Raw genomic sequence first — 24,379 nt, forward strand, 5'->3', positions numbered from 1 at the left:
TTCAGTGGTCTCTTAATTTTTCCCAGAGCTGTATGTCAGTGCGGGCTCACCCCAACTGATTACAGTCTTTGCTCCCGCAGCAAACTTTACTCAAATAAGAGGTGCAATCCTACCATGTCTTGGTATCATCTTCAATCTTAGCTCCAGCAGCTTCCAGCACCAACTCCATGCACAGTTCACACTGAACAGGTTTAAGCTACCACATATTTCTCTGCAGCTCCAACACACAGACTGCTCAGCTGTCCTAGCTGATCCGTGCAGTCTCCATTCAGTGAGAGACACCGGCATGTCTCTCTCCCAGCTATACATTTTGGCTGGTCACTCACCAGCAGAACACTAGACTCTGTGCAACATCCAGCAGATTGATACACCTAGTGACCAGAGGCCCTGCTTTTAAGTTAATGCCTGCCAGGTGCATCTAATAAAGACCTGTAGTGCCGGTATTTAAACCAGTCCTACCTGGCTCTTATACAGTATGTTCAGTTTTACTCCACATTCCTCATGGAGAACACATGTATATGGGTACCTTAGTTTACATAGGACTACATAATGCTTTGAGGAATGGCTGATAATTGCTATTTGTGAGTTCTTCCAGTATGATCAATATCGTTACAGTATGAATAAATGAGTTGGATTTATTTGCATCCTCTATAATATTATCCTTGACCAAGAGTCAATTGATCTTTTGTTAGCAGTTTCAAAAAAATCGGAGTTTCATGCCACAAAAAGGGGAACAAAGATCAAAAGGACTAAACTGGCATCAAATATCTACTATGCCCAAAGTGAGTGTCAATTTATATTGAAAACTAAAAAGACATTGTGAATTGTTTTCAAGAATAGATTATTCTGCTGCTAAAGCTCCTGTAAGCCACCACTAAAGGGAACTTGTTGCATATTTGTTAAAGCAGGACTTGTTTTAAAGCCATTAAAAAAAAGTTCAGAGACCAAACGTGGGACTTCCCTCCTAAAACCAGCACTAATAAAGATCATTGTCTCCCGAGACCTAAATTTGGAACTGTTAAGTGAAAACTAGAAATTTCCCCAATATGTTACCCGTCATCATCTGACTTTCCTGCAGTGAGAAGCGCTCATTGTTCCCAAGTTGCTGTTGTCACTGTTACTAAGAACTTGTGAATTGTTTGCCAAGTGTACACACGATCATTGGCCGTCAGTCTACAAGGAACTGAAAACTTTGTCAGAGGGAACTGAATAGTCGCTGTCTGAAGACCCTAAGGCTGTAATTTGGTCCCCATATTGGCTGTGTTCTCCAGCGTTGCCTAAGGTGGTAGCAGGACATCCACTGAAGGAAGGAGAACTATCATTTCGAAAGGTAATGGTTGGTAGAACCTATCTGTGTCCCATGGTATTCCATAGACTTGGGGTGTAGCTCTTACCACTTAGTATTTGGCTTTTATTGGGACCTTTAAAAGTTCGACAACCTCTACACAACATCCACTAAACCCAACCTTCTAATCACACTGCCCTTTTGGAAACCCAGAAATGTCATATTATTGGGAGGTCCAGGTGACGTATAAATCAGAGGTCATAATGCCCTTTTAGCAATGTCAATGGCAGAGACGGCATCAGGGTCCTTTATTTATTTTACTCACTTATATAGCGCCATTAATTTCACAGCACTTTACATCATCTCTGTCGATGTTGAGGCTCACACTCGGAATTCCTTATCACTATATCCTTGGAGAGTGGGAGGAAACCGGTGACTCAGAGAAAACTCAAACAAATACGGAGAGAACATACAAATTGCAGAAATTTTAAAAACCAATAAAAATATATAATTTGGGGTGGCTGCTTAAAGAAACTCCCGATTTATCGAAATATAAAATAAATTAATCTGATCAGTAAACGGCGTAACAAGAAAAAACAAAACACCAGAATTACTTTTAACAGGCGATCAAAGCATCATATCTAGCCCAAAATGGTATCAGTGAAAACATCAGCTTATGACTATCTCTCACCAATCACAGGTCCCGAAAAATGAAAACATCACAGGTCTCAGAAAATGGCGACAAAATAAAAATATTTTTTTTCTTATAAATTTCCATTTTTTTCCCCCTCAGTAACTGTGTACTACTCAGCTCTGCATCTGCTAAAATCCGGCTTAGAAAAGAGATGATCAGTGAGGATGCTTGGGGACATTTCCACCGATCTGCTATTGTTGACCAATTCATAGGATAAGGCATCAATATTAAGGTAGTGGAGTAACCCTTTAACTTGTTTACTCTTCCACCTATTTTCCTGCCAGTTTGGTGTCTTATTATGATTGGGTCACAGTAAATCCAGTATATTCTGTCTGGTGTCCATAGGGTTTAGTGTTTTTAATGAGTGGATGTTTTATTCTTGGTCTATTTTATCATCTAGCAATAAAGCTGATTTTCTAAAGATATATGATGTGCGCTAGTAGTTTACGATGTGTCACTTTTTCTCTTAATTTCCATAGGTCTTTTGTTTGCCCATCAGTAGCTCTTTGAATTTATTTAGCAATGCCCACTTTCTTCTTTTTAGTAAAACAAGATGTCACAGCACAGTCGAAGGATATCACAAGGATAGGGGCTCCGTCCATATAGCTAGGGGCGCCCTAGCTATCCTTGCAGCACAGATTGCTTCTGATGGTGAAGAGGTCAGGGCCATGTGCCTTACTGAATTTCTAAAGCAGCCCTAATCTGTCCCCTCCCCCACCCAGGGAAATGGGGAGTTGTAGTATATAAGTATACACAAACCAGACTAACAAAGGAAAACGTACAGGGATAAATGAAAAAAACATTCATACAAATATGCACTCACAAACAAGAGAGTAAAACACCGAGAGGGAAGGGAAGAAAAACCAAGTAGGAGAGGCTTAGCATTTGCACACAGACAAATCACCAAGCAATAGTCTTCTGAACACCACTTCAAACGCCTCCTCAAACAACCAACAACTCCAAATCCAGAACCAGGTAACATGAAATAAACACTGGTAATTCCTGTTTGCGAGAGGTGAGTATATAGAGCAGAGTGGAGTGGCCAACACTGAACAGCTGAGACCATCAAAGCAGATTAACCCCTGAACTGCTATTAGAAACATGCACTGTTTAACATTAAGGTTAAGTTTTTCTAATCAATGAAGGAGTTCAAGAAATCGGAGACAATGCAGTCTTGTGGCCCCTCTTTGCTATGGTAAACCCGTAACACATGGTTTTCCTCACCATCCTCTGAGACCCATCCACCAACTGAACAGCATTTTTTCCCCACATGTTATATGAGTGCTTCATTGCCTAATGCCAAGTGTTCTGCCATTCACCGTACCTCAATCAATTCCCATCTTAGTGCCTTTTCTAATAATACCATCTGCTATGATACTATACAGTGCCCTCCAACAATTCCAGCCACACTGTCCCCCTGACAGTGCCATCCATAGTGCCATGGAAAAATAGGTGTGGGACAAGATAGCGCAAAAGGGTTTTATCTGGAAAACAATGGTGGTCATATAAACATTTACACATTTATATTTAAAACTTTACAAAATCTCCTCGTGGGACCACTATGGCGGATACAGACATCACATCTCTGTTACCAAGAAAGTGAAATTACGATATCACAGCTTTTATTCCCCCAAACAGGTGCCGTCAGCCAAATAGTAAGAAAAGCACGCTTCCAAAAAAAGAGGAACTAGAAGATAAACCATCTAAGAATAGCGGCCACGATAAATAGAATCTTAAACATTGACATTAAGAGGAAGGAACAGAAATCAAACTTCTGTCAGCATAGGGATTGTCAGAATTACATTAGTCATGTACCGTATGTATTCCTAAAATTATATCCCAAGAAAACCCATACTTAGAGGACATGATATTGTTTGCTGAAAGCAGATGCAGAAAAATCTTAGTTACCTATTGATGCCATTAAGGGGTCGTTCTTTATTCAGTGGGAGAGTTCTATAGATATTGGTTATTGAAAGTTACAAACCACAAACTGGAAGAAGTGACTTTAAAAAAAGTGGCTTTTGAATTTCCACTGCCTATGACAGTCACATTTTAGCAGTTATGATCACCGGAGAGCAGAAGAGGGGCATTCTTCCCTTAATGTGAAAAAACAAAGTACAGCATTTCTCAATGATCTTGTACTAGCAAAAGCATAAAGAGAGGGAAGGTGTGACAATTATAGGTTCTAATTTCTCATATGTACAAAAATACAACTTCTATAATACTGCCCTCTATGTACAAGAATATAACTACTATAATACTGCCCATATGTACAAGAATATAACTACTATAATACTGCACCTATATACAAGAATATAACTACTATAATACTGCCCCCTATGTACAAGAATACAACTTCTATAATACTGTCCCCTATGTACAAGAATATAACTACTATAATACTGCCCATATGTACAAGAATATAACTACTATAATACTGCCCCCCATGTACAAGAATATAACTACTATAATACTGCTCCCTATGTACAAGAATATAATTACTATAATACTGTCCCTATGTACAAGAATATAACTACTATAATACTGCCTCCTATGTACAAGAATATAACTACTATAATACTGCTCCTATATACAAGAATATAACTTCTATAATACTGCTCCTACGTACAAGAATAAAACTACTATAATACTGCTCCTATGTACAAGAATATAACTACTATAATACTGCTCATATGTACAAGAATATAACTACTATAATACTGCTCCTATGTACAACAATGTAACTACCACTATAATACTGTACCAATGTACAAGAACATATCTACTATAATACTGCCTCCTATGTACAAGAATATAACTGCTATAATACTGCCTCCTAAGTACAAGAATATAACTACTATAATACTGCCCCCTATGTACAAGAATATAACTACTATAATACTGCTCCTACGTACAAGAATATAACTACTATGATACTGCCTCCTATGTACTCAATATAACTACTATAATACTGCCTCCTATGTGCAAGAATATAACTACTATAATACTGCCCCAACGTACAAGAATATAACTACTATATTACTGCTTCTATGTACAAGAATATAACTACTATAATACTGCTCCAACGTACAAGAGTATAACTACTATATTACTGCTCTTATGTACAAGAATATAACTACTATAATACTGCTCCTATGTACAAGAATATAACTACTATTATACTGCTCCTACGTACAAGAACATAACTACTATGGTACTGTCTCCTATGTGCAAGAATATAACTACTATAATACTGCCCCAACGTACAAGAATATAACTACTATATTACTGCTCCTATGTACAAGAATATAACTACTATAATACTGCTCATATGTACAAGAATATAACTACTATAATACTGCCCCTATGTACAACAATATAACTACTGTAATACTGCCTCCTATGTACAAGAATATAACTACTATAATACAGCCCCAATATACAAGAATACAACTACTATAATACTGCTCCTATATACAAGAATATATCTACTATAATACTGCTCCTATGTACAAGAATATAACTACTGTAATACTGCCACTATGTACAGGAATATAACTACTATAATACTGCTCCTATGTACAAGAATATAACTACTATAATACTGCTCCCTATGTACAAGAATATAACTACTGTAATACTGCCACTATGTACAAGAATATAACTACTATAATACTGCCTCCTATGTGCAAGAATATAGCTACTATAATACTGCCCCAACGTACAAGAATATAGCTACTATATTACTGCTCCTATGTACAAGAATATAACTAATATAATACTGCTCCTATGTACAAGAATATATCTACTATAATACTGCTCCTATGTACAAGAAAATAACTACTATAATACTGCCCCAATGTACAAGAATATAACTACTATAATACTGCTCCTATGTACAAGAATATATCTACTATAATACCGCTCCCTATGTACAAGAATATAACTACTATAATACTGCCACTATGTACAAGAATATAGCTACTATAATACTGCTCATATGTACAAGAATATAACTACTACTAGATTGTGGCCCGATTCTAACGCATCTAGTATTCTAGAATATGCATGTCCCCATAGTATATGGACAATGATGATTCCAGAATTCGCGGCAGACTGTGCCCGTTGCTGATTGGTCGAGGCAACCTTTATGACATCATCGTCACCATGCTGTGCCCGTCGCTGATTGATCAGAGACGCGGGATTTCCAGGACAGACAGACAGACGGAAAAACCCTTAGACAATTATATATATAGATAATACTGGAAAAAGCAGAAGTCCTGCGTGGGTGATGTCCATAAAAAATACCTTTTATTCCATTTTCATTAAAAGCACATAAATCCAAAGTCCATCTGTCATGTCGGACGCTGTTCAGACCAGGTCGTTCGACAGACAGCGGTAATTCCGCTTTTGACCACTATGTGCTCATTGGCGTCGGCTAGATTTTTGTTATGATCCGGTGACCTTGGAGCCGCATGAGACTTTCTCTGGAGAAGGTGGATCCTGTACTGACCGTAAACCCTAAACTGACACCGCAACTAGAAGTAGCCGTGGGGTGTACCTAACACATCCTAGACACCTCGACACAGCCGGAGGACTAAATACCCCTATAGATGGAAATGGGAATTCTATCTTGCCTCAGAGCAGAACCCAAAGGATAGGCAGCCCCCCACAAATATTGACTGTGAGTATTAGAGGAAAGACACACGCAGGCAGAAAACAGGATTTAGCAAAAGAGGCCACTCAGCTAAATAGAAAAGGATAGGACAGAATACTAAGCGGTCAGTATTAAAACCCTAAAAATATCCACAGCAGATAATATGAAAATTCCACCATCTAACTAAAGACATGGAATGTATATCTGCATCTCCTGAGAATCCAACTTGACTGAAGAAATCCAAACACAGTCTAAGCTGCACAAGAAAAAACAATGAATAGCACTGAAATTAAAGCACACAGCATGTGTACTGCAGAAACAAAACCCAGACACTTATCTTTGCTGATTTGACAGCAGGGCAGGAGGAACCAGACAGAGATGTAAAACCTCCAAGAACAATGGACAACTGGCAAGGGCTAATGAATCCTGCACACCTAAATACCTAGTCAGAGCTGCAATCAGCAGGGACACCTGCTCAGGATTGCAACCCAGGGACAAATGTATTACCACCAACAACCACCGGAGGGAACCCAAGAGCAGAATTCACAACAGATTTTATCTAGCTGTTCCGGGGTTAATTTACCTGATCCTCGGATTGGAGGCTGGGCCATGCCCATTGCCTTTAAATAGTTCTCCTGATCATTGGGCGTCGCCGATTATAGCTTCTGTCTTGTGCGTTGTTATCTCGGTCTGGAGTGGAGAGCTGGTTGTTGGAGATTCGTTGCTGGTGGTGTATTTTACTTTGTCTTATTTACTCCTTCCTATATTTGTATTTATTTTGCCCTGCACATTTATAGTGTATTCCTGAGTGACTGCGGCGTGGTGTATATTTTCCTTTATCCTTGTCTGTGCTAACTGTGTGTATTGGTGTATTACATCTTCACTGGGTGGTGGGCAGAGGTTTCAGCCTAGGGTTGAAACAGGAGACAGGGCGAGGGTCGAGGCCTGGACATGCACACCATCAGTGTAAACTCCAGGTAGAGGGTCAGTCAGGATTTCCCTAGTCTGAGGGAAATTGCAGGGGCCCAGGTTATTAGCTCTCGCTCACCAAGTCTCCCCGTGACATTATAATCGGCCCAACAACAACAAAAAAAAAGGGGGGTTCTTTTTTTTTTGTTTGTGTTTTGTCATGGATCCCATGACTTCCATAACCCGCCAGTTGGAGGCGCTGTCCCTACAGGTCACTGAGTTGAGGGGGGCAGTACAGCAACAGGGACTAGCAGTATCTAATGTGCAAGCTGGAGCGACAGGAAGAGTTGCTGAGCCTAAATTTCCTTTGACTGAAAAATTTGCTGGGGAACGCAGTAAATTTGTTTCTTTTCGTGAAGCTTGCAAACTATATTTCCGTATGCGCCCGATCTCCTCGGGTAATGAGGCTCAGCGTGTGGGCCTGGTGTTGTCATTGTTAAGCGGGGATCCCCAAGCATGGGCGTTTTCTTTCCCATCTGATTCTCCTGCATTTGACTCTGTGGAGAGTTTTTTTTCCTCTCTTGGAAAAATCTACGATGAACCTGACAGAATGGCTCTAGCAGAATCTAAGATACGCTCTATTCGCCAGGGGGAGCAAGTTGCAGAGGATTACTGTTCTGAATTTCCTCGCTGGGCGATCGATACACAATGGAATGATCCAGCATTGCGGAGTCAGTTTATTTATGGGGTTTCTGCAAGGGTTAAAAAAGCCCTTCTGATGTACGAGACTCCTGCTTCTCTAGATTCTGCTATGAGTCTGGTTGTCCGCATTGATCGCCGTTTGCGTCAGGGGGAGCATGAGACACTGCCTATGGGAGAAGGTTTACGTTCACGTGAGGTTGCTGCAGGTGAGCCCACGGAGCCTACGCAAATCGCAGGGGTGTCATATGTGAAGCCTCGAGCCCCTGAGCTCAGGAAGCAGGTAGCCTGTTTTTACTGTGGTAAAACTGGTCATTTTATTAACATCTGTCCTCTTCTGTCTAAGAAAAACGCAACGGCGGAAAACTTCTAAGCTCAAAGGGTGTGGAGGAGACCAATCTGAGCTTATGTATATCCTCCATGGTGGTTTCTCAATGCATGCTCCCTGCTAAGGTTTTTATCGCTGGCAGTGAGCTGCCAATTACTGTTTTTGTGGATAGTGGTTCAGCCACAAATCTTATTGATGAGGAGTTTGCGCGCACAGCAGGTTTTAGGATTGAAAAACTGTCTCATCCTATCCACGTGGTCACCATCAATGCTGCTCCTCTCTCTCAGAGGGAGATTACTGAATTTGTGGCTGAGGTGAAACTCCACATTGGGGTTCTACATTCCGAGCGGGTTACATGTAAGGTGCTCAGGAATCTTCCTGCTCAGGTGGTTTTGGGTTTTCCTTGGTTGTCTATGCACAACCCGTTAACTGACTGGAAAACTCAGGACATAATTCAGTGGAGCGAGTTCTGCCAGGAGAATTGCCTGGCCACATGTGTGTCTGTTGTGACTTCAAGCATTCCGGAGTCACTTCTGGATTTTGTGGATGTGTTCTCTGAGAAGGGTTGTTCAGAGTTGCCGCCACATCGTCCCTATGACTGTTCTATCAGGTTTAAACCAGGGGCCAAATTGCCTAAAGCAAGGATGTTTAACATCTTCGGTCCGGAGAGACAAGCGTTAAAAGATTATATTGCTGAAAGCTTGAGCAAAGGGCACATCAGGCCGTCATCCTCGCCGGTGGCAGCAGGGTTCTTCTTCGTGAAGAAGAAAGATGGCGGATTACGCCCGTGTTGGGATTTCAGGGAGTTGAACCAGATTACGGTTCATGATCTATACCCTATGCCACTGATACCAGATTTGCTCAACCAGGTGGCAGGTGCTAAGTGGTTTACCAAGCTTGACCTCAGGGGGGCGTACAACCTCATAAGAGTCCGTCAAGGTGATGAGTGGAAGACAGCTTTTAATACCCCTGAGGGTCATTTTGAAAATTTGGTGATGCCATTTGGGTTGACTAACGCACTTGCAGTGTTCCAACATTTCATCAATGATGTGTTCTCACATGTTTTGCGGAAATTCGTTATCGTGTACCTAGATGACATTCTCATATATTCTTGCGACCGTGATGCTCATTTAGATCATGTCAGGCAGGTGTTACAGCTTCTCAGAGAGAATAAGCTGTATGCTAAACTTGAGAAATGTGTATTTTTTGTTCAAGAGTTGCCGTTCTTGGGTTATATTGTGTCTGCTTCTGGTTTTAAAATGGACACCGCTAAGGTGCAAGCGGTGCTGCATTGGGAACATCCTGATAACCTGAAAGTACTTCAGCTGTTCCTTGGGTTTTCTAACTACTATAGGAAATTTATCAAGGATTTTTCCATCATTGCTAAACCGCTAACTGACATGACTAAAAAGGATACCAATTTCTCCGTTTGGCCTGAGGCTGCTGTGCGCGCATTTGAATTTCTTAAGAACAGTTTTGTTTCAGCCCCCATTCTTGTGCAGCCAGACGTATCAAAACCCTTTGTTGTGGAAGTCGATGCGTCTGAGGTTGGTGTGGGAGCGGTACTATCTCAAGGCTCATCTTTGAGTGGTTTGCGTTCGTGCGCCTATTTCTCCAAGAAACTGTCATCTGCCGAACGTAACTACGATATCGGCAACAGGGAGTTGTTGGCTATTAAGTTGGCCTTTGAGGAATGGCAACACTTTTTGGAGGGGTCGGTACATCACGTTACTGTTATTACCGATCATAAGAATCTGCTGTATTTGGAGTCAGCCAAGCATCTGTCCCCCAGGCAGGCTCGCTGGGCATTGTTTTTCACGCGGTTCCATTTTGTTGTCACTTACAGACCGGGGTCTAAAAACACTAAGGCGGATGCTCTGTCCAGGTGTTTTCCGGGGGGAGAACCTCGGGAGGATCCAGTACCCATCCTCCAAAAGGGTGTTGTGGTTTCGGCTCTCACTACCGAGGTTGAGTCTGAGATTGCCGAGGCTCAGGAGGAGGTACCATCTGAGCTTCCCATCAACAAATCTTTTGTACCGCTTCATCTCCGCTTGAAGGTTTTGGCGGAGCATCATGATGCTGTCCTGGCTGGCCACCCAGGGGTTAGAGGTACCTTGGAGTTGGTGTCACGTCGGTTTTGGTGGCCCAAGATCTGACAGGACGTGGTATCATACGTGTCAGCTTGTACCACGTGCGCTAGGGCTAAGACGCCCCGCTCCCGTCCTGTCGGCACACTACTTCCTCTTGAGGTACCTAGTAAGCCATGGACGGAAATCTCCATGGATTTCATCACTGATTTGCCCTCATCAGCTGGGATCACGGTCATCTTGGTGATTGTTGATCGGTTTTCAAAAATGTCGCACTTTGTGTCTTTACCTTCGTTGCCTAACGCTAAGACTCTGGCTCAGGTATTTGTGCAGGAGGTGGTCAGACTTCATGGAGTTCCATCTGACATCGTGTCTGATAGGGGGGTCTCAGTTTGTGGCAAAATTTTGGAAAGCATTTTGCTCACAGCTGGGGATCAAGTTGTCTCATTCTTCGGCGTTTCATCCTCAGTCAAATGGTCAGACTAAGCGTATGAACCAAAATTTGGAACAGTACCTACGCTGCTTTGTCTCTGATAACCAGGAGGAGTGGTCTACCTTTCTTCCTTTGGCTGAGTTTGCCATCAATAATCACCGCCAGGAGTCGTCTGGGGAGTCTCAGTTTTTTTGTGTTTACGTACTATATCCTCAATTTTGCACTTTGAGTCAGAGGGGCTCTTCCGGCGTTCCGGAGGAGGACCAGTTAGGAGCACAATTGTCGTCAGTCTGGAGGAGAGTTAAACAGCGCCTGTTGAGTGTGGGTGCTAGGTACAAACATGTGGCTGACAGTAGGCGTGTGCCAGGTCCGGACCTGAGTGTGGATGACTGGGTGTGGTTATCCACAAAAAACATGACTCAAAATACCGTCCCTTAAATTGGGTCCACGGTTTATTGGTTCATTTAGGGTCACCGCCGTCATTAACCCAGTAGCGTACAGATTGGAGCTCCCTACGGTGTATAAGATACACAACGTGTTCCACAGGTCTCTTCTAAAGAAGGTGGTGGGTTCTGTGGACGCGGCTCCTATGCCACCTCCAGTCTTGGTGGATGGTAACCTGGAATTTGAAGTCTCCAAGGTGGTTGACTCTCGTATAGTGCGCCGCACTTTACAGTACTTGGTACACTGGCGTGGTTATGGGCCTGAGGAGAGGTCCTGGGTACCAGCCTCGGACATTCAGGCAGATCGGCTAGTCAGGTTTTTTCATCGTCGCCATCCTGACAAGCCGGGTCCTATGGGCCGTGAGGGCCCTGGGGTCCCTCGTAGAAGGCGGGGTACTGTCATGTCGGACGCTGTTCAGACCAGGTCGTTCAACATACAGCGGTAATTCCACTTTTGACCACTATGTGCTCATTGGCGTCGGCTAGATTTTATCTAGCTGTTCCGGGGTTAATTTACCTGATCCTCGGATTGGAGGCTGGGCCATGCCCATTGCCTTTAAATAGTTCTCCTGATCATTGGGCGTCGCCGATTATAGCTTCCGTCTTGTGCGTTGTTATCTCGGTCTGGAGTGGAGAGCTGGTTGTTGGAGATTCGTTGCTGGTGGTGTATTTTCCTTTGTCTTATTTACTCCTTCCTATATTTGTATTTATTTTGCCCTGCACATTTATAGTGAATTCCTGAGTGACTGCGGCGTGGTGTATATTTTCCTTTATCCTTGTCTGTGCTAACTGTGGGTATTGGTGTATTACATCTTCACTGGGTGGTGGGCGGAGGTTTCAGCCTAGGGTTGAAACAGGAGACAGGACGAGGGTCGAGGCTTGGACATGCACACCATCAGTGTAAACTCCAGGTAGACGGTCAGTCAGGATTTCCCTAGTCTGAGGGAAATTGCAGGGGCCCAGGTTATTAGCTCTCGCTCACCAAGTCTCCCCGTGACACCATCTTCATATCCATAGACACAAAAACGGGTGATTCATACCAGTGACAGTCACAGGCTTAAAGTGCATTAAAATCAAACGCGTTTCAACGGTCTTGCCGCCTCACAATGAGTAAGGCGGCAAGACCGTTGAAACGCGTTTGATTTTAATGCACTTTAAGCCTGTGACTGTTACTGGTATGAATCACCCATTTTTGTGTCTATGGATATGAAGATGGACTTTGGATTTATGTGCTTTTAACGAAAATGGAATAAAAGGTATTTTTTATGGACATCACCCACGCTGGACTTCTGCTTTTTCCTTCATTCTACTTGCAGCACTGCATGATCCGTGCGCTGCGACTGAGAGGAGGTGAGCTGATCTTCGTTGCTTTTTCTTTTCTACTATAATACTGCCCATATGTACAAGAATATAACTACTATAATACTGCCCCTATGTACAACAATATAACTACTATAATACTGCCTCCTATGTACAAGAATATAACTACTATAATACTGCTCCCTATGTAGAAGAATATAACTACTATAATACTGCCACTATGTACAAGAATATAACTACTATAATACTGCTCCTATGTACAAGAATATAACTACTATAACACTGCTCCTATGTACAACAATATAACTACTATAATACTGCTCCCTATGTACAAGAATGTAACTACTGTAATACTGCCTCTATGTACAAGAATATAACTACTATAATACTGCTCCTATGTACAAGAATATAACTGCTATAATACTGCTCCCTATGTACAAGAATATAACTACCATAATGCTGCCACTATGTACAAGAATATAACTACTATAATACTGCCCCTATGTACAAGAATATAACTACTATAACACTGCTCCTATGTACAAGAATATAACTACTATAATACTGCCCCTATGTACAAGAATATAACTACAATAATACTGCTCCTATGTACAAGAATATAACTACTATAATACTGCTCCTATTTGCAAGAATATAGCTGCTGACTACACAGGTTTCCTCTTTTTTCTTACCTACTATAATACTGCCCCTGTGTACAAGAATAAACAGTAACGGCTGTTGATCTGCTGTGTTAGGAGGAGGAAGGGCCACAAGTGAAAATGCTCTCATGCAAACTTATACATTGAGCAACACACTCAGACTCGGAACTTCTGGTTTTGTTTGTCTGCACATACTATCAGCTCATAACGCAATCAGAGCATGAGTAAACTTTTGACAGTTTTATTGAGAGCACAAGGAGGAAGCACAACAGTAAATCCCAACAATATAAAGACCTTTATAGATAATAAGATTAGGAAGATATGCGGGTAACAAGATCTGGGATATTGGACGGTATGTATTTTGTGTACCGTGCTTAGTATCTTTCGAAATAACTGCACTGACTCATGCTCCGTGTTACATTGAATACCCAAGTATTGCTTTTTTAAGACGTGTTTTTGAAGCATTTTATGTGTCACCTGCTTTAGTATTTTTGTTGTTTTTGCTTCCCATTTTTATCTTCATTTAATCTCATTAGAACATGCACCCAAGTTCCGAAACCACTAATGTTTTTTGGGGGATTTATTGTTTGGTTAGATTGTACATAACACTGGGCAGGAATTACTTTAGCCTAAAGGAAATCTCTAGTTCAGGAGCCCTTTAAATCGGTTGAAGCCAGCTCCTTTAATTAAAGCTGTGCAGCCTTTTTGGCTGTGCAACCTGTTTAGACAGGTCCGGCCACTGAAACTCCCCATCAATTGTCTGTTTCAATTTATCATGTATCAAGTAAGTTTGCAAAGTGCTTTTCTTTGGCAAGTTACCAGTGTGACGCTAGTCACTACTCATGGACAAGCTGCGAGGTTGAATAGTCAGAGAGGTCCAAGGTCAAAAGCCAGGAGGGTACCACAAGGTAGCAGATCATGCAAAAGGATGGTAAAAGGCAAATCCAAGGATGAGCAACAAAGATCAGAATACAAGACTAGGAGCACAAAGCACACACAGACCTCATGAGCAAAGCTACAACTGACAGCAATCTAAGGCCACCTTCACACATCCATTTTTTGTGTCCATATGCAGTCTGTTTTTTAAGGACCGCAAATACGGAAAAATGTACACTCATTGTGTTCAATTGTGGTGCCCGCAGACATGTCCTTTTTTTGGAGTAGCACGGACAAAATGTGTGCGGCACACGTGCACATGGATAACATGTACCAGCGCCTGAGAACAAGTAGTACAGTTCGCGTGGATCCCAGGCACCCGCTGCTGAAGGCAGCTCTCATTATTGTCGTCTGGTCTCCCTGAAGTGACCTGGCGACAATGATGGGACTTGTAGTCAGCACCCGCTGTGTACATCATGTGTAAAATTAAGAATTAAATTTAAAAAAGGCACTGGCTCCTGCATAATTTTCATAATCAGCATAGGGAAAGCAAACAACTGGGCACTGATGTTAATAATCTGGGAAAAGGGGACAATATCCCAAAAGGTTCCCATGCTATTAATTGCCTTTATTGGTTAGTTTATGGGGGACCCCAGAAAAAAAATGACGTAGGGTCCCCCTATTAAATTAAACCAGTAAAGGCTGGATTGATATAAATAGCCTCAGAAGACATCAGGGATATTGTCCCCCCCCTCACAGGCTACCAACATCAGCCCTCAGTCGCCTCAGAAATGACACGTCCATTAGTTGCACCAAATCTGGCCTGTAGCCTCACTCTTCTCACTTGCCCTTTGAAGGTGGCAAGTTGGATAACAGCATAGTAGTTTATATCAGCTTTGTATTGTCAGGTGACATCAAGCCCAGTGGTTAGCAATGAAGAGGTGTCTATAAGATGCTCCCATTACTAATCCCATAGTAAGTTTTGAAATAAACACACAGCATGAATAAAATCCTTTATTTGAAATAAATACTCCCTGACCCTCTTTTTCCCATTTATTACTGTTAAAATTAAAACAATAAAACTGACTAAACTGTCACTAAAAGCTCTGACAGCTCAACATGCCCCATCCCTTGATTGGACGGCAGATCTGTCGTACACTGCAAACAGACAGCCTGATAGGAGGAATAGTGAGAACCCATAACATTTTTTAGAGGATTTTATTTTAAGATCTTTACATTTTTTCCTGCTCAGTTATTTAACTAATTCTTGCTTTCTTATCGCGATACATGAAAACTAACTTTTATATCATTTGTAGATTACTAAAAAATAAAAACGAGGGAAAATGTAAATAATAAAGAGAAAATACGTGCCTGTTTTTTATTTTTTTTGTAAATTGTGTGCTGCTGAAAGCAGCTCCCATCATTGTTGTTTGGATTCCATGAGATCAGCATGACCAGGTGACAAGGATGTATTCAGCACCCACTGTATACATTTTGTGTAAAGAATTATACAAAGTAAAGGCATGGGCTCTTGTTTAACTTTCATAACCAGCACAGGGAAAGCCCACAGCTGGGGGCTGATGTTAATTATTTAGGACAAGGGACATTACCCCCATATGGTTCCCAGGCTATTAATAACAGCTCACAGCTGTTTGCTCAATCTTCATGGTAATCCCCCAAAAATGAGGCGGGTCCCCCTATAAATTCATATCAGCAAAGGCTAAACAGACAGCTTTGAGTTGATATTAATAGTCTGGGAAAGGGCCAGAGATATTGCCCCTCCCAGACTACCAACATCATCCCTCAGTCGACACAGAAATTGCGCTTCCATAAGATGCACCAAATCTAGCACTTGCCCTAGTGCAGTGGCAAGTGGAGTATTTTTTGTGGGGTTGATATCATCTTTGTATTGTCAGCTGACATCGAGCCCAGGGCTTAGGAATGTAGAGGCGTCTATAAGGCAGCCCCATTACTAACCCCATAGTAAGTTTTGAAATAAACACACTGAATCCTTTATTTTAAATAAAAATAAAAGAGCAAAGTTATACTCACCTTTATGTCTAATCCATTGAAGCCCATGTCCCCTGTAAAAAACAAAAATAATAAACAACCATATCCCTCATCTGTCAGATGTGAAGATAATCTCCGATGCCAATGTGCCCTGTGAAAAAAAAAAATAAATTAACAACCATATCCCTCATCTGTCCAAAGTGAAGATAATCCATACAGACCCATGCATTAATCCATCTCTGCGACATCTGATTTTCAAAATGAACTGAGCCATAATGCAACCATTCATTCTGAAAACCATGACACAATGAGCTGCTGTGAGCACAACTTCAGTGAGAAGCCGTGACAGTATAGAGGTTACCGCCTGTCACTGCATTCCCACAGGTAGTTTACTGTGACCTGGGGCAATGAACTGCAGTGACCTCATTGAGATCACCGCGAGCACAGATGGAATATTATCACTGTGCTGGCAGTGATCTCATTGAGGTTGCCGCAATTCTTTGGGTCGCTCACAGTGATCTGCCCTTTAGAGCTCTTCCCATTTGCCCTGGTGCAGTGCAGTGGCAAGTGGGGTAATATGTTTGAGGTTGATATTAGATGGTTTATGGCAGCTGACATCAAGCCCAGGGCTTTGTAATGGAGAGGAGTTGATATGATGCCCCCATTGCTAAACCCCGTAGTCAGATTGTAAAAAATACACAAATTATTTTACCCATTTATTCACAAAAAACAATTATTCACCTACAGTAAAAAAAAAGCAAAGTTATACTCACCTTTCCATCAATAATCCATTGAAGCCCATGTCCCACTCTAAATGACAAAAAATAATAAAACACCATATTTCTCACCTGTCCGACGATAATCCATTAATGCACATGTCCCACGATGATCTGGATGATGTGGAGAGAGGTTAAATCCAAATCAATGAGAAAGGGAAAGACTCTTTTTAACATCTCTCCCCTTCATGTAAAGAGCATCCAGTCTAATAACCTAGAAATATTCATATATTACTATGAAAAGGAAAATGGGATTTCTAAACCAGAAAGCCCCTTTAAAAATGCTGTCTCTCTTATATAATTTAAAGAATCACCAAGATTAGTTATCTTCTGGAATATGCCGTAGCAAGTATTCAATTCCATTGCAGCTCCTCCACAGGACAAATTAAGTATTACATGCCGACTAATGAAATGAATTATAATCCATGTTCCGGGTCCTCCAATGGGAAAGACACATTTGTAGCTGTTTTCTATTCTATTAATCCCTAAATCGACACCTTGTTATATACTTGTTACTTTGTTTACTGACCACCCATGGGAAATATTGAACAGGGCAGATGATTGGAGGAAACCTTTGTATTTTTGGCATTGTCTTTCATTCTATAATGCACTTAATGTATAGAGTTACATTTTTATATTCTGTTGCAGTGACCTTGTGCTCGATGGAACCGCAGTGAATCACGACTGATCAAGACTGGATGTCAGGATGATGTTGGTCAGTCATGTGTATTGTTGGGTTCTTACCTTCCTGCTATTACAGATGTTTTCTTGTAAGTATTACATAAGCCAAGATATTATATATTGCTCCATTTATAATTCCCCTGTAACCCCTTGTGACATGCCGCTATGTGTTTTCTGTTGAAATCCCCTACAATATCTATATATGTAAAATAAACCTTATGTATGGGTAATTGTGCACTTATCAATGGCTAGATCAACAGGTATCCAAATATCAAAGGGGCACTTCATACATAATGCAATAACTAATCCTATATAAATATATACAGGACATGGAAGAGATCCCACGGAGTATGAATAAAACAAATAATGTTATTAAACAATATTTATAAGACAAAACATAAAAAAGCAGGAATGCCATTATGGGGACGCCAAGCACTTTGCCAAAAAATGGGGGGCGTAAAGTTAATAATAATAGCAACACATGGAGGAGAGTACAGGTGGGTACAAATATAGCGATAGCCTATAGTAGGTACGCAGTCATAATATTAATCAATGTGCATGAATATAATAAGAATAAGATAATAACTAGTGTTGAGCGATACCGTCCGATACTTGAAAGTATCGGTATCGGAAAGTATCGGCCGATACCGGCAAAGTATCGGATCTAATCCGATACCGATACCCGATACCAATACAAGTCAATGGGACTCAAGTATCGGACGGTATCCCTGATGGTTCCCAGGGTCTGAAGGAGAGGAAACTCTCCTTCAGGCCCTGGGAACCATATTAATGTGTAAAATAAAGAATTAAAATAAAAAATATTGCTATACTCACCTCTCCGACGCAGCCTGGACCTCACCGAGGGAACCGGCAGCGTTCTTTGCTTAAAATGCGCGCGTTTACTTCCTTCCGTGATGTCACGGCTTGTGATTGGTCGCGTGCCGCCCATGTGGCCGCGACGCGACCAATCACAGCAAGCCGTGGCGTAATTTTCAGGTCCTTCTAGGCATTCAGTATTTTAAAATTACGTTCCGGCTTTGTGATTGGTCGCGTCGCGGTCACATGGGCCGCGACCAATCACAAGCCGTGACGTCACGGGAGGCAGGAAACTCGTGCATTTTTAAAATTACGTCACGGCTTGTGATTGGTTGCGTGCCGCCCATGTGACCGCGATGCGACCAATCACAGCAAGCCGTGATGTAATTTCAGGTCCTTCTAGGCATTCAGTATTTTAAAATTACGTTCCGGCTTTGTGATTGGTCGCGGTCACATGGCCGATGCGACCAATCACAAGCCGTGACGTAATTTTAAAAATGCGCGCGTTTCCTGCCTCCCGTGACGTCACGGCTTGTGATTGGTCGCGTCGCCCATGTGACCGCGACGCGACCAATCACAAAGCCGGAACGTAATTTTAAAATACTGAATGCCTAGAAGGACCTGAAATTACGTCACGGCTTGCTGTGATTGGTCGCGTCGCGGCCACATGGGCGGCACGCAACCAATCACAAGCCGTGACGTAATTTTAAAAATGCGCGCGTTTCCTGCCTCCCGTGACGTCACGGCTTGTGATTGGTCGCGTCGCCCATGTGACCGCGACGCGACCAATCACAAAGCCGGAATGTAATTTTAAAATACTGAATGCCTAGAAGGACCTGAAAATTACGTCACGGCTTGCTGTGATTGGTCGCGTCGCGGCCACATGGGCGGCACGCGACCAATCACAAGCCGTGACGTCACGGAAGGAAGGAAACGCGCGCATTTTAAGCAAAGAACGCTGCCGGGTCCCTCGGTGAGGTCCAGGCTGCGTTGGAGAGGTGAGTATAGCAATATTTTTTATTTTAATTCTTTCTTTTACACATTAATGTTGTTTCGATACCGATACCCGATACCACAAAAGTATCGGATCTCGGTATCAGAATTCCGATACAGCAAATATCGGCCGATACCCGATACTTGCGGTATCGGAATGCTCAACACTAATAATAACATGATAGGATCAATAAGATTTAAGCAGCATGAATATAAAACTGTCAGGGTAATATGGACAAGAATGAAATCACAATAACAAACAATCTAAGTACCATGCTCCTGAATATGGTGAGACCAGAGCTGACCGTGTAGGCTATTTTTAGCTGACCCAAACCTCTAATAGTCTAGGGAAGTTATGTCCATCCATACAAAGGTGACGTAGATGCCATATATCAAAGTAGTTACCTGTGGAGAGAGTGCTCCTGGTATCCCCTCACCCCGACGCGCGTTTCTCCGACTACTTCCGGTGCCGTCATAATCCAAATAGAGGTCCCTTGGCTAATTTTTTTTACATTACTTATTTATTTACGTGGTGCGCTGGCTAATCACAGCCATGCCATTGCTTATATTATTTTAATGGAATTTGAATTACAATTCATATGAGTTAGCGAAAAAAAATATAATGTGATATATATATATATATATATATATATAGATAGATACCTTGATGTTTTTGCCAGTGCCTCTCTGGGAGTGCCCACAACTGAAGATTAATTGGCACCTTTTGTTCCGGGTTTAGTAAATCCCATCCCTTTTAGAACCATGAATGTGAGAATTTGTTTTACTTGCTTCCAAAAATTCAGGACTTTTTTGGTAAATTCAGAACTGTTGGCAACTATGGTGGACAATAAGATATGGGGTATTAGATTTTGCCCCAGGACCTTAATTACTCCCCTTACCTTTATAATCTACATAGCTGATCATATATATTTTTTTCTCTACAGACATTGGCTGTAATAATCCAGATTATACCGTAACTACACCGCCTAAAGTGACGGCACAAGTTGGACTCTGCGTATACATCCCATGTACATTCACCATAGACCGTAATATTAAAATAGACCCATCGGACAAAGGATTCTGGAAAATAAATGAAAGTCCGGCAGGGATTGTGGCCTCTACTAACAACTCATCAGGACGAATGTTCTTTACTGGAAAAATCTCCGATAGAGACTGTTCCTTTTTAATTAACAATGTTCTGAAAAGTGATGAAAACAGTTATTATTTCAGATTTAATGGATCGGTACAGTACAATTATTTAACTAATAAGTCGAGCCTGACTGTAACAGGTAAATTAAAGAATCCGGTTGTTAAATGATGATTCATAGGAGAAATGTTAATTGATCTGTTTCTTATGTGTATTGTGAAGTCACCTATAATTAGGTTTACCGGCAATCCTATGGAAATCCAATGATAATGGCCAACTAATAGACACATCCGAATCATTGTATCCTGGTGAAATCCCTTTACGAAAAATGTGATGAGCCCGACATTTGTAAAACTCATTTACCACCAGCGTAATATAATGTTGATATCATGGAGAATATTTAAGAAGTTGAAGGTTGAGCAGAGAAAATGGCAGAAGTACATTACTCTCATTTTGGGTCATGATTACTGATTAGTGAATGTGCTCAGACAAGGTGTCATCCATGCTCGGTGCTAACCGAGAGTCTTCTGCATGCTTGAAAAATATGTTCAAGTCACCGAGACTCAAACACATTTTTCGAGTGCGCCGAAGACTCTCAGTTAGCACCCGAGACTCTCAGCTAGCACCCGAGCACGATTAATGCCGTATCTGAGCACATTCGTTTATCACTAGACATGATCACATCTGCGCTGTTCATTTCCATTGTTGGGTTCCATTGTAGAGGCAGAACAATGAAAATGATGGTGGACACCTACAGAAGAAGAAGTTCTCTATGCCCAATTGCTTCTTCTATTCTAAAAACTGGCACAAAATAGAACCTCGACTGACCCCAGAATAATCAATTGGGTCCATTTGCATCAGCTACACAAAGTATCAATTTGGCTCGTAAAGAGAAGAGAAAATTTCCATTGTACTTCCATTTTAGGAAACGCCTGTCTTTATTTTGCCATTTCAAAGCTGCTGATCAACTAGAAATATCCAATGCAAAAAAAGAAGTGGACAGGCACATCTAATAATTCAAAACCTTCGAGTTTTATTCCAAATACATATCTTTAAAAATCCATACGAGGATGATGTGGTGCAGGAACCATCCTGACGCGTTTCTGGCGCCTTAGTCAGTAGTCGGCGCTCATAGCAAGTCAGCAATTCAGCTACATGCAGGTGATCTGACCATTGCCTATGTGTAGCAGAGCCGATCAGGCTATGCCAGCTTCTAGTCTCCAGGCTATTGAAGCATGGCAAAAGCAAAAAAAAAGTTTTAAAAAATATTAAAAAAATAAAAATATAAACATTCAAAGAACCCCCCATTTCGCCCCAATCACCAAGTTCAGAATCGCCCGATCTATCAATAAAAAAAGGATTAACCTGATCACTAAATGGCGTAGAGTAAAAAAGTAAAAACGCTAGAATTACGTTTTTTTAGTCGCCATAACATTGCATTAAAATGCAATAACGGGCGATCAAAAGAACATATTTGCACCAAAATGATATAATTAAAAATGTCAGTTCGTCACGCAAAAAATAAGCCCTAACTCGACCAAAGATCATGAAAAATGGAGACACTATGGGTATCGGAAATTGGCGCTATTTGTTTTTCTTGTAACTAAGTTTGGAATTTTTTTTCACCACTTGCATAAAAAATAACCTAGATATGTTTGCTGTCTACAAACTCGTAATGACCTGGAGAATCACAATGGCAGGTCAATTTTAGTATTTAGCGAACCTGGTAAAAAAGCAAAGCCAAAAACAACTGTGGAATTGCACTTTTTTTGCAATTTCACCGCACTTTTAATTTTTTTCCTGTTTTCCAGTGCACGATATGTTAAAACCAATGTTGTTCAAAAGTACAATTCGTCCCGCAAAAAATAAGCCCTCACATGGCCATATTGACGGAAAAATAAAAAAAAAGTTATGCCTCTGGGAAGAAGGGGAGCGAAAAACGAAAACGCAAAAACGAAAATACCTCCTGTCATGAAGGGGTTAATACTACTAGTAACAGTCATATTTACATATCAGGAGATTGAAAATCCTCTAAGTAATATCCATTTAGAGCCAGACTGACTTTCTGTAGTGCTGCTCTCAGTAGAGATGGCGATAGTCAGTCCGGGGAGATCCATTAGTACCACTAGAGGAGTAGTAGTGTTGCTGAGTTAATTGAAAAACTCATGAAACTTGGGCCAAACTCTGACCAAAAACACTTTTATGAAACTTGGACTGATTTTCTTGAACGGATATATGAATGAGGCCCAAGATGTTTTAGCGTCAGTGCAATAGTTGTAGTGGTGATAGTACAAATTACCAGTAAAGTCCGGTAGCAGCAGCGCCATTTTTTGCCCTTTAGACACATTACTAATGAGGCAGTGCTACTACTTTATTTATTGGCAAATTCCAATGACCTAACACCTTTTCTCCAATTCTTTTTAGACTTGACAGACAAACCTGAGATCTCTGTGGGGACATTAGAGGCTGGTAAAGAAGCCACTGTCACCTGTAAAAGTCCTGGTGTCTGCGCTGGGACGGCTCCTAGCTTCACATGGACCAGTCAACCTGGAGTATCATTGAATTATAACAATTCTTACCCAAATCGCACCAGCATTCACTTCTCTAAGTTCACCTTCACACCTGCAAGGATCGACAATGGGAAATCACTGGGGTGTAAGGTCGCCTTCCCGTCTAGCAAAGCGGTCACACAAGAAACCATCACACTAAATGTCACGTGTAAGTCTCTGTACAAGGTTTTACTCCAGTGTCTTCGTTGGTAACGTAAACTTACTCTAATAAAGAGCATCAATCCCAAGTATAGTGGAAAGAGAAACGCATTTCCAAATGTACTTTAGTTGCACTTTCTGTTTTTAAAGGCAATGTGTCATCAGAAAATGGCCGAACAGCTTAAAAAGTTTTATGTTAATTCCATCTTAAATAAAAACAATTGGCCACTTTTTTTACATTACAATCTGTATTAAAAATTAGGAAGCTTGCAGTTTTTACATTGGAGACTGATTCTGTTTTAGACTCACATTCTTTTCAGGAAAGACACGCACATTAGCAGCAATAAATGGCCTCAGACTCTTTTTTGTATTGCTTAACTTAGTGCAGATACCCAATTGACATAGCCCCATGCAGCCAGCCTCGATTTCCTTTTTTGTATTGAAGCATGTAATGAGCGTGTGCAAAGCTCACTGTAAACAGAGAGAGAGGAGGTGAGCTGCGACATCAACTTTTTTGAATGGTGAATCCTGTGTTATCTACTGTGTATAGAGGTGTATCAGTCATTTTACAGAAGGGGGATGAGGTGAGCTGTGACATCACTCATTGTGATTCATGATCCTATACTATCCACTGTATATAGAAGTGTTATCAGTCTTTGTACAGGAGGAGGAGGTGAGCTGTGACATCACCTATTGTGAATGGTGGATCCTGTGTTATCTAATATATATAGAGGTGTATAGTGAATGGTGGATCCAGTGTTATCTACTGTATATAGAGGATTTATCAGTCATTGTACAGGAGGAGGTGAGCTGTGACATCACCTATTGTGAATGGTGGATCCTGTGTTATCTACTGTA

At 41.3% G+C, this 24,379-nt stretch overlaps 1 protein-coding gene across 1 annotated transcript in view; it reads left to right on the forward strand.

Annotated features, from left to right (window-relative positions):
• Positions 1–1,170: 1,170 nt before the first annotated feature.
• LOC143770434 (sialic acid-binding Ig-like lectin 13) overlaps positions 1,171–24,379 on the forward strand; it is a 54,579-nt gene continuing 31,370 nt past the window's right edge. The window contains exons 1-4 of the mRNA XM_077260056.1: positions 1,171–1,330; positions 17,825–17,946; positions 20,611–20,955; positions 23,238–23,531. Of these exons, the coding sequence (XP_077116171.1) occupies positions 17,883–17,946; positions 20,611–20,955; positions 23,238–23,531 (703 nt within the window). The 5' untranslated portion in view covers positions 1,171–1,330; positions 17,825–17,882. The remainder of the gene's footprint in view (positions 1,331–17,824; positions 17,947–20,610; positions 20,956–23,237; positions 23,532–24,379) is intronic.

The sequence above is a fragment of the Ranitomeya variabilis genome, chromosome 4, assembly GCF_051348905.1.
Source record: "Ranitomeya variabilis isolate aRanVar5 chromosome 4, aRanVar5.hap1, whole genome shotgun sequence".
NCBI classification, from domain to species: domain Eukaryota; kingdom Metazoa; phylum Chordata; class Amphibia; order Anura; family Dendrobatidae; genus Ranitomeya; species Ranitomeya variabilis.